At 38.0% G+C, this 15,831-nt stretch overlaps 1 protein-coding gene across 1 annotated transcript in view; it reads right to left on the bottom strand.

The window, feature by feature from the left end:
- Positions 1-8,072: 8,072 nt before the first annotated feature.
- Positions 8,073-15,831, bottom strand: part of aff2 (AF4/FMR2 family, member 2) — a 164,502-nt gene continuing 156,743 nt past the window's right edge. The window contains exons 24-27 of the mRNA XM_044363728.1: positions 15,107-15,200; positions 13,908-13,960; positions 11,673-11,899; positions 8,073-10,858 (exon numbers count right to left, since the gene is read on the bottom strand). Of these exons, the coding sequence (XP_044219663.1) occupies positions 10,737-10,858; positions 11,673-11,899; positions 13,908-13,960; positions 15,107-15,200 (496 nt within the window). The 3' untranslated portion in view covers positions 8,073-10,736. The remainder of the gene's footprint in view (positions 10,859-11,672; positions 11,900-13,907; positions 13,961-15,106; positions 15,201-15,831) is intronic.

Below are 15,831 nucleotides of genomic sequence, written 5' to 3'. Positions count from 1 at the left end.
TAAGGAAGAAGAAAAACTTTTCCATTTTCAGCAGATGAATGTAAAAACAGCCTTCTAGTGTTAAACTCTGCACAGACATCATTCTGCACAGCGAAGCTCAAACATCCAACTGAAGGAACAAAAAGAAAAACACATTTTTGAGTGGATGGAGACTCTAAAAGAGGAGCAGAGTGTGCACCATGGTGTGATCAGGGAAAACAGGGTTAAGATGAAATGGCATTTCTACAAAGTGAGTTTGAGGTAAACATGCATGTTAGCAATAGCGTTAGGCCAGCTCACCAGTGTATTCCTGCGTCATTTCATGTCATATTTTGACATGGCCTGACTTTGGTTGCCAAAGCTCAAAATCTCAAAATCGGCAGTTAGTGGACTTGTCTCACAGTGTGATCTAAGACCAGCGTTTCTGATTGACAACCAAAGATTTCCCGTTTCTCTCACAATTGTCAACTTTGGTCTTTGGCAGCTCAAAATCAGTCACCACGGTGTTCTCATGACCTGAGTGTTTCTAATTTACTGTGGAGCACCTGGACGACAGACAACTACAAGACAGGTGGACAATTGATTGATTGATTGGGAGTTTAAAATGCACCTGATTCTAATCCGCAAGAAGAAAGCTGCCTTTCCCCAGGAGTACAATCTCACAGATTACTGTTGTATGCAGGGCTGTATGACAACAGAGAGCTGGACTTCAGTCCAGTGTAGGATTGAAATGTATTATTGATAAAAATAAAGTCTTTAGTTTTCTTGCAGAATGTTGAAGCGGCTCCTCTGAGAGAGAACAGCTTGAAAATAAAGCTTATCTCAAGAGTCAGCAGGTCCTGAGTTAATATAAGGTCATAGTTATACTGCTAACATAGCTACACTGTGGCTTTGCAGGACATCACTAACCAATGGCAACTTTCAATTAATTACGTTATATTAATATGTTTTCATTTTAATCTTAAAATGTTGTTGTCATTGATCTGTTTCTGTTTGTAATGAATTTATTTGAAGCCCCTCAGGCTCCTGACATCTTCGGGGAAAAGCTGTTTAAGTAGGTTTATTTGATATAAATAGACTTTGTGTAACTCAGTATTTTGCATTTGATAAAATGTATGTAGCCAGGTTGAATAAAAAAAACCCCTGCCCGTTCACATTCACAGTCAGCCTATTTATTTTAAAAACTGATAGCTTTGGTTTACTTATCCGCCTCCTCTCATTAGTCCGTGTTATACTTCCAAAGAGCTGCAGCCACAATTCTGACTCCACACTATCTAAAAAAACCTCCTTTTGATTTAAATATATATCCATTTAAAATCAACTCTCTGCTTCTAAATCAAAGCACAAGATGTTTTTTTTATGGAAGAGACCAAAGCAGAAGTTTTTTATTCAGATAGTCTGTAAGAATATAACATGGGGCTGAATAATGAGCTTTTTACAACTTTAAAAATGTGTCGGCGTGGTGGGACCGCTCAGCCGGAGTCTCGCAGGGGAACTCTCTCTCACACATCGCTCGTCTTGATCACAGTGCCAGTCCACATGTAAAAGTCAATACCAGCAGTATGCATGAGGCTCTGGTCCGCATGCTACATTAGCTGTGTTTCCATCCAGCTGTCTAAACACACTTTTGAAACGTCACAAAGGATAAATGGTGGTGTGTTTTAGCTGAGCTGTTGAGTGGATACTTACTTACAGCAATTTAAATAATGGACAATAGTAATATGTTAAAGTCATCATGATCTTCATCTATAATTACGTGTGTGTGTGTATGTGTGTGTATTCATGGAGTCAGGTCAGATTTCCCATTGGGGCTAATGGACACTTATTGCTGCAATGTATATGTGTGTGTGTCCACATTTTGAGCTCTTTGCATGTGTACATGTGTGTTTTTGTGTGTGTGTGTGTGTGTGTGTGATGCTGAACCATATCTCTGAGAGCTTATTTGACTGCATGGTTACCTATGGCAATTAAACCTATAAATCTAAGCTGTCAGTGTGTTGGCTCTACACCAAGGACACACACACACACACACACACACACACACACACACACACACACACACACACAGCCTAATATGTCTCAGGGTCTGCAAATAGGCTTTCCACCTCCTTACTCATTTAGGGAAATAATTAGAGGGGATTTATGTCTCCCAGAAAATGCACACTTAAGTTTCAACTTCAACACAAAACGTCTCATCTGTCCTCTGTCTTCATTCTTCTCTCACACACTCTGATGTCCAACTCTGTCTCTCTCATAGTCTTCTTCTTCTCTCTTGAATTCTAATGTGCGGCCATATTCAATGAATTAATCATGCATGGTGAAGTAGGCTAATAGTTGCTATGATGTAGAAATAAGAGTCCATTAGCGCTAATAAGAAGACTTGCTTGCCTGTTATAATGTAATACATCAAGGCCACTCAAAGGCGAGGGTTTTATTTATAAAAGAATCTTGTTGATTGTATTCATTAAAGAAATCATGCTGTAATTCTTAGAGTGCATATTATGGTGTTTATATTATGATTTTAATACACTGCTTTTTTCTTTTTGGTCTAAGAAACTCCATAATACAATATGAGCAGAGGGTCTAATGTGTCTAATGAACATTAAAAGATGTCAGGCTTGCAAAGCCATATTGTGGGTGCAAATTTATAAAAAGGGGGAAAAACATGCATTACTGTGGATACTATATAATACTATATATATATACTCCTATATGAACCTGCTGCTTGCAACCTGTCAGATATTTAATTGTGTATGAAGTATATGACAAGATGTCTGTCTTCCCAAGAAAAAGCAAGATTCAACATAATTAACAATTAAAAATTAGCAACATTTTGCTTATTTTCACATTATGGCAAAACTTACTGAAGCACAATGCTGTTTGATAGGAGAATAATGGAATAATACTGTACAATGCGTAATGTGCATTTGCAGGGATTGGACCAAAATATAAACTTGCCCAATTTTATGTAAAAATATGATGCATCCTGAAAAATAGAAGTTAATCCAACACCTACACAGATTTTTTTTTTCTTTAAACCTGAATTAGCTTTATTGGCCACTTGTGGGCAGCTGTAAAACCAACACTGACATATTATCAGCATTTAAACAGATATAGCTTATGTTTTAGCAAAAAGTTGCACATCAACACAACTGCAGTTACGGAGAAGCATAAACATTAACTTGGAGTCTTGTGTCTGGAGAACTGATAAATTTAAGTCCAACATTCACTCTCTAGTAGCTTTACTCCACTGACCCCTAAGGGAAATATCTAACTATATGCTCCACTTTGTTCACTAGCTAGTTACCAACTTTCTCTGTCTGGGCAGGTAGTCTACTGTCAGTTTTTTTAGCCTCTTCACTGCAAACAGCCGCCTGATGTGTTTGGACACAACACAGATGAGAGCAGTGAGGCTGAATCAAAACTGTAAAGCTGCATGCTGTAAAACCAAAACAATTAGCTGAAAGATGCTAAAATGCTGCATAGGGCTGAAGGGAACTGAAGAGTTGCCCTACTGTCTCTGTGGGTTTGTCACTATGAGCAGCTCCTCTCCCATACACATAGTCATCTGATCTATTATTAATATAAAAATATTAATTAAAACCACTTTAATGCCATAAAGTTCCCAGTAAAATACTGTATCTTGTATTTTAAGTTGATATAAATAAAACCATGAGAACAGCAGGACCACTGGTTCAAACAGATTTTAATCCATATCTTTAGAGACATTAAATATTTAAAAACAATGGAACTGCATCACAACTTCTGATCATCACATAGAACAACTTCATTATAAAAAGAACCATATAAAAGGCCAAAAGATAGCACTGATAGAAACAGAAAAAAAACAGCTGAAATTGTGCAACACATTTAAAAATACAATGCAATCCATGTTGGACAGATATGTTCTCAGATGTCATTTTGTATAAATCTTTACAATGTTTATGTTAAGCCAGTGATGTACATCAGAGCCATAGACAGAGATCTGTCAGGCTGAATCAGAGGCACCGTGTTGCTGCTCTCTAAATATATGAATTACACTATTGTGGGATGCCAAACACTTTAAAGTTGCTGTGTAGCTTTTAATATCAGTGGATGCTTTAACATCAATAAATGCCACATTCTCATTTTCATTCTGTTGAAGCTTCCTGCTTTATGGGCTGGTTTCACTTGGGCCATTTTAATCCCCACATGAAATAACACTGTTGTGTCCCAGGAGGGATGCAAAATAGCAATTACAAAATTGCTGCACATGAGGGAATGAAACCATTAACGTAACCTTGGTTAAGGTGAACATGGTGTCTAAGGGAATATTACTGGCGGACTGGTTGAAATTATAATCCTGTTTCCTGAGTGTTCTGGTTTACTGTAACATTAATAAGGAACAGGTTGTGTTATGAATACACAGTGACCTGACAAATAAACTTTCTGATCAACTTACTGAAGCTACTGGTTAACTATTAGTAATGTCACTTCTGGAGGCTGTTTGATGTTTATGACTACAGCATCCTAATACATAAACTGTAAATCATCTATAATACAAAGTGTCATTTTAAAGGACTAGTTCAATATTTTGAGAAAATTCTCATTTGCTTTCTTTCCAAGAGTGAAATGAGATACCACTCAGAAACTAAGAAATAACATGTTCATTCTTTTACAAATTTAGTTTAATTCAAAAACAAGTTAAATTCATAAGCGATGAAACACTTCCTGTTCAGCTCAACACACTTGTTGGTTTTGTTGCCACAGCCTTACTTAGTTTTGTATAACAAGTAGCTTATTGTGGCTAATATTAGTTTTACAGCTGTGTATCTGATATTACTGTGTCAGTCTGCTGGCTTCATCACATTTACCATTTCTAATAATAATGGCCAATGGTACTAAAAAATCCCACTTACTCAAAAAGGGTACATGTGCTCATTTTAAGTATGGAGCTCCACGTCAGAAATCCACCTACTAACACCTCTAAAATTTACTAATTAACACATTGTATCTCTTTTGTTTAATCTGTACTCTAACAGGGAGTAATGTGCTTATATATCGACAACAGCTGAGTGCTTGGACTTCATTGTTTTTATCATAGTGAGTTTAACAGAAAACCAGCAGAGACCCTGCACAGAAGCACTGGGCAGATGGATAAGAGTGGACATGAGAGTGGTATCAAGGTTCTCATCTAACTCTCGGAAATAAAGCAAATACGTGTATTTCCCAAAATTTCAAACTATACTAAATAATAAAGAAACACAGACATATACTGTACAGTAAGTTGGTTGCAAAGCTTACTTGTCAAAGTTGTGTATTCTGTTAAAGCTGAAGACATAAATTCTCCCACAACAGCACTAGTTGTGTTAGTCATGTGTCTAATGTGATGCTGATATCTGTCTATGTTTGATGTTATTGATACCGTTGAATTGAGCTCACCCTCCATGCTGTGCTGAAAGCAAATTCCACTGACCCCGGTTGTGTGGTAATTAATAAATGACTGATTGATTGTTTTACTAAGAAATCATTTGTAAGGGACTTACATAATGGTTTGAGAGAGCTTATTTATATATCAGTGACTTCAACAAATGATCATTGATGGGACTTATTGAGACTTTAATCCTTTTAAATACTTGTTTCTGACACTGTTGCATGACTCTGACAGCACAACTGAGGACAATCAACTGAAACAAATGTAAGAAAAGAGCAGCTCTCTGGTAGATTACAGGGAGTTGTGAAGAAAAACCCTCTCTTACCCTTATTAATACTGCTAGTTCATTTAGTGCATGAGGCAGTTTTGGCAATTTCCTAAGCTGTCAAAGTGTATCTGTGATTTTGTGAAATGCAAAAAAATACTACAGACACTCATCACTGCTGGAAAGATTATCTATGTATTATCGGCTTGTAACCATCTGTTGTCAAAAAATAAATCAGTCTGGTTAGCTCTGTATTGTAATCACAGCAGGAGCGACGTTTCTCTGTCACCGCTGCCTTTGATAAACAAGATGACGACTGTAATAATGTAACAGGAGCTAATGGTATATTTAATAAGATGTCATCAGAATAAGAGGCCATGCGTCTCAGCTGAGGCAGACTGTCTCCAAAATGTTTCAGAATATACTGACATACTGACATTGCATATAGTCAAAAATGAACTGTTGCATGAATTCAACATTTACCATAGCCATCATGTGACATGTAGCATAGTGGGATGAAAACAATGTTTCCCATGATGTCACCAATGCAATGTTTCGACATTTTACAGCATATTATTGTATAAGTATATTGTACCGCTGCATATAATCAAAATAAGGACTATTGTGTGAAATTAACGATAACCATATAATAACATCACTGTTTCACCATAAAACAAAACAACATCGAACATCATTGAATTGGACTGAGCAACACTGTGGTTCAACTATTGACTTGGAACGACTGAGGTCTAACAGAAACAGTTTTGTTGGCTGTTGTAGTTGTTCATTGGCTCATTGTGGCACTCTAAAACGCCTCATTTGGCGTCATGACCTCAAATCATTAAGAAAAAACAACTTTAAAAGGCATTTTTGTTAAACAACAGGAATTGAAGTTTGGACTGTTGTCTATAATGTTTAATAGTAAACATTTTTAGGCTTTCAGATGAAGAACCATTAGTCCATTTTAAAGGAATAGTTTTGCATTTTGGGAAATATTTTTGGAAAATAATATATTATCTCTTTCTTGCTGAGAGTTAGTTGAGAAGATTGATACCATGCTCATGTTTTTACTGTAAATATGTACAATAGCTAACATCAGCAGCTGGTTAGCTTAGCATAAAGACTAGGAACAGGGGGAAACAGCTAGCTTAACTTTGTCCAACAGTAACAAAATCAGCTGACCAGCCCTTCAAAATTCCACTAATTAACACATTATACATCATTTGTTTAATTTGAAAACTGAAATCATTGCACCAAGTAGAAATAATGTAGCACATAACCTCCTGTATAATCATAGCATGTTGCTTTAACACTGTTTTTGTATGGATTAAACACACGAGACACAATGTGTTAATTAATGAACTTTAGAGATGCTGGTAGGTGGATTTTGTTACCTTTGCAGAGAGCCAGGCTAGCTGTTTCCCCTTGTTTCAAGTATTTATGCTAAGCTAAGCTAACTGGCTGCTGGTTCTAGCATCATATTTAGCGTACAGACATACAGGTGGTATCGATCCTGTTGTTCAGCTCTTGGCGAGAAAGTGATAAATCGTATTTCCAAAAATGGTGCACTATTACTTTAATGTTTTAAGTTACTTACTGTTAGCCCCTTCAGACTGTAAGCTTTAGTGTTGTGCATTCAAAGTGGCTCTGTATTTTCAGGTGATGTAGAACATTCACACTGCAAATGATTATGCGACAAGAAATACATTGACTGTTTTTTTTTTTTCTTTTTCAAAATGGACACAAGTAGTTCTTGGTCTGAAGCTATCATTTATTGCATGCGATGGTTAAAAGTTTTCAGGTCATATCAGACATTTCAGACAAAACTCAAACTTGCTCAAATCATCAAGAAAAAAAAACAACCAACAACTGATGCAAATTTGACATGTTAAATCACTCATTTTTCTTAAAGCCAAACCCTGGTGTCGTCATAAACGCCAGTAAAAAGCTTATGGAAACATTTGATTTTACGAAAAACAATCTCATATTTATACCAATATGGTATGGAAAATCATTTAGATTCATTCTTTGTTCTTAAATAAATAGAGCAATTCCCACTGGACACGAATAGAGGCACTTGAGTTTTCTTTTTTTGTCAAAGTGAAAATTACTTTTCACATACGCATTGTCTTCCCATACACATTCAGCGATGGTCAAATGATCCAAAACTTAAAAACTCACGCTTGATAAGCTGGATTTACAGAGACCATGAAAAAAAACAACTCTAAATTTAAGACTTTATAGCACAGGAAGAAACCTTTTGTTTCCATGTGCCATAAAGGGTTAAAAATCTGATGATGTTTGGTGCTGTGTAAATGCAGCCATAGCCTGTGCATGGACACACACACACACACACACACACACACACACGCACACACACACACACGCACACACACACACACACACCCTCTTTTAACTTGTTTCACTTCATCATTCATTCACATTGAATCATTCACAAGACACAAACATACAAACAAAAAAAACACTGTTTCAGGAGTCACAGTCTCTACATTATGGTACACAAACATCATTATTGTCCAGTCAGGTAATGATTTAAATAGACTTGACAATCATCTGTACACATATACACACAATAACACAACACAACAAATGCTGGGAAATGACTACAAGATATCCTGCAGATGATTTGATCTCATTAAGTGCTGTACAAAGTCGCCGTTGTTGCACAGATTTTGACATCAGGGCAGAAAAGCAGACGTGAGATTTTCACCCTGTTTACTTGATCTGCACATGGGTGGGGGCTTAATTAGAGCCAAATCATACTGAATCTTGTAGTTTTTTCCCCCCGTAAGTGTTTGACACTTTATTGGGTGGGTTACTGTGGGAATTAGAACTGAGGGAAAGTTCACAAAAGCCTGTAACCAGTAAGAGAAGAACCAGACAATTGCTTTACTTGATGGAAGAAAGCCCTCATTTGTAGGACTAGTAGAATTGAGTGCTTGTTCTGCTGAGCTGTTAACTCCCTGCACTGCTACTTGACCAGGTCTTGTAATCCTCACTCTTGTTGAACACATCTTAAAGTTAAGGTTATCTTGAGCCAATTTTACTGAGAGGCTCCACATCAGAGATCTGTTTAAACAAACTATTGATCCAGGGAACATATGAATTGCTTGATAGCAAGGGGATAAACTGAAGAGATCTTGACTCAGAGATCTCTAAACTGAACCTCAATATGTCTTTGGATGGAAATATTTCTGCATTGAAAACTGGCATCGAATGTCTGGTTAAACACACACACATATATATATATATAGTACCAGTTGAAAGTTTGGATGCACCTTCCTATTCACTTGAATGAGAAAGTGTGTCCAAACTTTTGACTGGTATTGTATATATTGTCATATATTGTTTTAATATTGGTACCAAAACTCAAATATCATATTGTATGATTTCTTGTGGTAAACCAGAAAAAAATCCATTGTTAAAAAGCAAATCCAGATTTAAAATGGTAATACTTAAAATTTCCATCCTGGTTCATTTACTGGTGGTTTGGTTAAGTTGAATTCTGGTGTGTTTGCCCAGTTAATGCGGTTCATTCATTGTGGTTTAAAAGCTGTCTATCAAACTCTGGTGTGGATCAAACGACCAGACTGAAACCTCAGCTTCAGACTATCTTGGTTCATTTCCAAGTGGACTCTGGTTCAGTTTGTTTGTGGTGTGAAAGCAAAGCAGACCAACCACAGAATTTCGTGATAGTAGATATGTGATTTTCACATTAATTCAAAAGCTAGACTATTATTAAATTCATCTGCTTTGAGCAGCTACTCTGTCGGAAATACACAGAAGTCAAGCAACTTGTGTGTCTGTTCACATTGCAAATGTGATGTCTTCTTTATAAATCACTGTAGGTGTATATGTCCTGACAGACACATGCTTCCTCTTCAGAATACCCAGGACCAGTCTACTCTTCTGGGTTGAGTTGTTAGATGCTCATGTGCACATATTACATGAAATATCAGCTTTTGCCTTCCAAATTTTGTCCAAATGTCCGATGTATCATTGTTTCCTGTGAATCTCTTATGCATATGCATGCTATTTTAATCCTGCAAGGGAATGGCAGACTCTGCCACTGACTAATGAGTGTAAATACATTTAATAGCTATAGATAAATGAATGTCACCCATTAATGGCACTAAGATTGTTTGATATGATGAAAATCTTAAGGATTATAACTTTAAATTTGACTGACTTGTCAGCTACAAAGGATGGCGTTTCAGCAGCCATTCTTCAGATGCTATTTTGCATCCGTGTGACTAATTATGTTATGAAATATTATATTGTGGAAAGGGATGCACAACACAGGCAGGTTCTAGGTTCTGTTTGCCAGAGTTTGTCTTGGAGGATTCATCTCTAAAGATGGGCTGAAAGACAAGCAGAAGACTAGCTTCAGCCTCCATTAATTCAGCTCTGGTGATTGTAGCTAAGCCTCTTTCCTTTACCAGCATGGTCCTTATCTAATGGATTGGACCAGTACTTTTCCACTTGGATCAATATCAGCCTGAGGCATTAATTCGAGTCCCAATCACAGACACGTTTCTAGGCCACTGCTGGAGCAGATGAGCCTCTGTTGGGCTCCTTTCCTGCCTTAATCACATCAGCCTCTCACATATCTTTTTGAAAATTATCCTATCTTAGTAAAAACACATTTGCCGTTCCTCTCTAATTCTTATTTCTATTCGGGGAAACAGGGAGGATTGCAGCCAGCTATTGTCCTTTTAGGAATTTAAGCTACCTGTACTGATTGTAGTCTCTCCAAACAGCAGCATCAGCCAAATTTATAATATGCTAATTTGTACTCCGTGAATCACAGTTGAAATTCCCAAACTTAGTTACTGTTCATTCCTAATTGCAGATGAATTTCAGCCCAATTAATCCACCCAGTCTGTGCCATTATTTTACCGTGGGTGGTGTCGGGTCATTTGAAGGATCCCAGTGGGAACTGAAGCATCGTCCTGAGTCTCATCTCACTTGTTATCTTGTTATCCCAGTTCTAGCTCCCAGGCCCATTTCTTTCTTGTTTTTTTTATTTTTTTTTTAAGTTTGGCTCTGGTCCAGTCCCTACAGCAGGTGAGCCTCTATGCGGAGCCAGTGCAGTCCCTGCCTGATGTATCGGACCAGCTCGGTCATGCTGCTCTGCTGACTCAACGCCTCCATCACTGAGTCCAGCTCCTGGAAGAACTCTACAGGAGGGTGAGGGAGAGACACAGTTACTAACAGCTGCTGCTTGTGCTGAAATCAAACACACAACAACAGTTTAGATGCTTCTCTGATGGTGCTGTGGGAGGCAAAGTCAAGTCAGTCATCCATACCTCCACAACATCAACCCTTCATTTACAGCACTTCACAAACTATGTTAATGTCTGAAAAGTAATAAAATGTAGTAAAACTTATTTTACTGTGGAAATCCAACCTTAACCATGGATCTTTAGCTTTATTTACTTTAACCACATTCCCCTTATAATATGTATTAAGAGCTAAGTACTGTCTGACTCTTGTCAACTGTTTCTTGGTTTTTTTTTTGTAATTTTTTTTCTTACTTGGTGGTATAATTTTCATTTTTATAGACATAAATATTCCTCTGGCTACTCAATGTCACTGGGCTAATAACCAATTCATAAAAGATTTTACATTTGCTTTTCTAAGAGCCTACTGTCAGGTGGGTGTTAAAAAACCTCTGGAGCACAGGTTTTTACCATTACTGAAGAAGAAGCAGCAGTGTACTGGGGATTACATTGAAAACTGACAGGGGTTAGCATGAGCAGAGACTCTATGACTAAATGGACAAAGAGCACAGCACCACTTCCTGAACCTTATATTTCATCCACAGATGTCTGGGGAGTGTAGTGTAAAAACACCACAGCACTGAAAATGTACTAAAATTTAAAAAGATCAACACATGGGTTTTTACTTGAAGTAATATTTCATGGTCAGTAGAGTATACTGAAGGCGTACTTTCATTTTTTTGGCCCAAACATAATTGTTTTGTAGTCCTACCTTGGCTATCAGTGGCCAGTCTGTCGGCCGTCTCCCAGTGCTCATAGCTCCGCAGGATGTTGTTGGTGATGTTAACGTGACTGGCAGCCATGTGGTGAATCCGCTGGGGAATAGCCACACTGCCCGACGAGCCCGGGGCACCTCCGGATCCTCCTCCTGCTCCTCCTCCGCCTCCGCTGCTGGCTGGGGAGGGGCTGAGTGAGAGGGGAGATGGAGTCCCGTTGACCCTGGAACACACAAGAGAGGCAGTGAGTCCCTGTAACTCCATATGAAAATAAACAGGAACTTACTGTATGCTGGGAGGGCTGGGAGTTACTTGATAACATCCAAAGTGGAAGGTGTGCACCTAAAGTCTGTCAACAAAGTGTCAAGTGGGAACAGATTTTCCAAACAGACTCACTGGTGTCAAATGTGTTTCTGCTAAATACTGTCTTCAATAGTTTGTTATTTTTAAAGCTGCTCCAATCTTTTTTGAAATAATAAAAATAGTTGGAATGACTGTGTGTAATGTGAAAGTGGTCACTCATGGTGATGAACCCACAGAGAATTATCACTCGCCTCTTTAGCACAACACTATGGAGTCTTTTAGCATTTTTCAGCTCATTATTTTGGTCTAAATCTCATGTCTTTACTGTTTTGGTTGACTCTCACTGCTGCCTGCTGCAGCTGGTTTCAGCAAAAACACTCTAATAAACCCATTGCTACCTGTCCAGCACCAAGCCGACAGACAAATTTAGTGACTAGCTGGTGAAAAATAGTAGAGGATTGAGCAGCAAAAGAGCCAGAGTTATTAGAGACCAAAACAGAGATAGAAGAACAGTGAATATCGGATAGAAACACTCTGAATGAATTCTCATGTTGCTCCATGTCTGCTTGATGCATAATAAGCAACTGTTTGCTTTAAACACACAATGCTATAAAAAGGTTTGCAGATTCTCCCTGACTCTAAATTACATTTCAAATTATGCATCACAAGTTGGATCAGTTGAGAAAACTATTGATTGGAAGACACAGTGCTCTAAGTATGAGCAAGAGATAAGCTGTTAAAGGGGAAAAAACATATTAATCCTCTTCAGGAGAGTAAAAGTTGCCATAAAAGGAGAAAAGGGATGAGAAGCAACATATTTGTGACAGAAACAACATGATTCATGGAACATGTGATCCTAAAGCTGGTTTAATATGTTTTTTTGAACATTATAAAGAAAATACTACTATGAGAAACAAAAAATATGAACATTATACTGACATATTATCACGTAATAAAGTTGTTATAGCATGTTAGCAAACTGTTGCCTCTTTACACATCCAGCAGACACAAACAAACATTAGCTTTCATTTGGAGTTGTGTTTCTGTTCACCTGTAAGTCAAATACTCACTCTCCTTTTAGCTCTGCTTTGGTCTCCACCAACTCCTGAGAAAAACACCTGGCTCTTTAGCTGCTAGTTGCTAATTTTGTCTGTTGTTTGTTTGGTGCTGGGCAGGTAGTGTACAGTGAGTTTATCAGAGCTTTTTCACTGGCAACAGCTGCCTTATGTGGCTGAAAAAGAAACACTTAGGAGTGTGGTTACAGTGAGCCAAAACTGCAGACCCCAAAAAGAAAACAATAAGACACTAAAAGGCTCCGTAGAGCTGAGGGGAACCACAGAGTGGGGTGATAAAATAGTAGGAGAAACTAATAGTCTTTGATTTGAAAAGTGTTGAATGTGAGAGGGTGTGTAGCCTTTCTGGTGTTCACTGTGTGGTAACATTAGTCATGCTAGTACAAACTACTCCCCCTGCCTTGCACAGCTGGGTGTGTGGCTCTGGCAGTGATGTAATGTCTGTGATGTGGCCTTGACCCTCGCTGACCCAACGACTTGTGCCTTATTCAGTGCGGCTCTCACACACCACACACACACAGAGCTCCAGTCCTGCTGTTGTGCAGCGTCAGAGCTGTCCAAACTCATTAGCTTCACATCCACAGCTCCTCCACGCCTCTCCTCCTCCATCTATCATCACTCCCTCCATCACTCCTTCTCACCCGGCACTCAGCAGCCCCTCCAGTCTTCTCCTGCTCACATCTACAACAAATCAATCCCTTTATTTGCTTCCTGAGGGGTTTGTTTGAGCAAGTGGCTGTCAGGGACGGCATGGTATTTTGCAGCAGAGCTCCAGTGAATTATAAATTCTCAATTATCTGCAGTATGTGAATGAAGGGGGTGATACTGTGTGTGTGTGTGTGTGTATGTACTCACTTCCCATTGGTCCTCCAAGGAGAAGGTGCTTGGTGGGAACTCTTGGCTGAATTCTGGCCCACAAAAAGACACATTTATCAAAACATGTTTTTTTAAAGTCTTATAGTATTATAAAGGTCAGATACTTTTAGAGAGACAACAGAATGAAGAAAGGGAAGAGAAGAGTGTTTTGTGCTGTTTTGTACATATTTTCTTGCTGAGTTTAGTGTATTTGTATAAAGGCCCATCTAGGGATGGACATGACATATTAGCTTAAGCTATACATGCTGTGGTATGTGGCATCGGTCCATGCTACATACTTGACCCTATCAAAAATACACGTTAAATTAAAGAAAAACATACACCAGAAGTCTTACTTTACATTGATTCATTCATTTTCAGGCTTTCAGCTATGTTATATAACAAGGTACAAAATGTCATAAAAATTATTTTGAAGCGATCATGTATTTGCTTTAAATTACATTCAAAATGAATGGTGATTAATATCTTGTCATCAGTGTTATGACAAACTATGAAATGCAAGAGCATCAGCTAAATGGTTAAAATATTAGTTTATATAATGTGAGCTTTAGCCTACTGAGTTACAAAGTTGCCCTTTGTGTGTAACTTCACTAAACATTATAAAGGATGAAATGTTATGCACTTAAAATGCACATTAATGTGTCATGTGGATAAGTATGTTACAGAACTGGTTAGACTGTTGTTGTTGTTTTTGGTGCTTCTCATTTAAAATGAACTGCTCTGACTGATTTCAGTGATTTCTTTTCTTCCTGTCAACACTTGCTGTATGTACACAGCCTGCACACACATACACAGCTAAACCCCCCACTCAGCCACTTCCCAGAAATCCAATCCCATCAATGCAAATGCTGCACTGTGATAATGACATCCTCAGTAATTAATTAAACTAAACATAATTAATCAAAACAAGCACATTAAACCCTAACAATCCACTGTGATGATTGATGGAGCTAATTAATACATTAATATTAAAAGAGAAAGAGTGGATTTTAATAACGCCATGCAAAATTAATGCACAGGCACCATGAAAATGAATATGAAATGTATTTGAGGGATTGTAATTGGCTTTGTGTGTTTTTCAACCATAGAGAGAGAAAATGAGAGAGGAAGGAAATAAAGTCCATGTGTGCGTAATGTGTGTGTGTGTGTGTGTGTGTGTGTGTGTGTGTGTGCGTTACCTTGAAGTACTCCATGAGCGACCGTGAGTACTTGACAGCGTGGTCTTTCTTCAGATGGAACATCCTCAGATACAGCAGAGACAGACAGCGGTTACTATGGAAACAAAACAATTAAAAGACAGATGAAGCCTCTGTACAAATTCCCTGTAAAGCTCCATCCTTAATATTATTTTCATGTCATCCACACAAAATGTGCCCGGACTTCAAACATGCCCCACAAGTCCTGGTGGATTAAGGAGAACTTCAGTGAAGTAAAGAATGTGGGAAATCTATAACACTATTATGTGAACATATAAAAACCCACATCTTCACACAGAGGTATATAAAAAACTGGTGGAGTTAAGAAAGAAATTTGCTCACTTATTATTAATTGTAAAGTCAAACAAATACAGTCATGAGAGACAAATTTTGCTGTGATGTCACGTCATAAACAGCAGGAAGGAACAGCAGGAAGAAGCGGAGGAAAATTAAAAGAAACGAGAAAATGATGTGTTAATTTTGCTCATGTTGTTTCATGTGCTGCCTCTTTTATTTTTACAGTTTTGTATCCCACCTACTCAGGGCCGTAACTAACATTAAAGACAGTGAGGTTATGTCCTCTGTCATGTTTTTTGGAATTGACTGTTCATTAAATGTTTTCCCATACAGCGTGTCTAATCATAACTAGCAACCGTACGGGATGACAGACCTGTCAAGTTTTTGTTCCTGCTGTGTGCACAGGGCCA

This window comes from Thunnus albacares, chromosome 10 (genome assembly GCF_914725855.1).
Source record: "Thunnus albacares chromosome 10, fThuAlb1.1, whole genome shotgun sequence".
Lineage (NCBI taxonomy): Eukaryota > Metazoa > Chordata > Actinopteri > Scombriformes > Scombridae > Thunnus > Thunnus albacares.
Note: the sequence above shows the minus strand (reverse complement) of the source record. Positions and strands in the feature narration are given on the sequence as shown.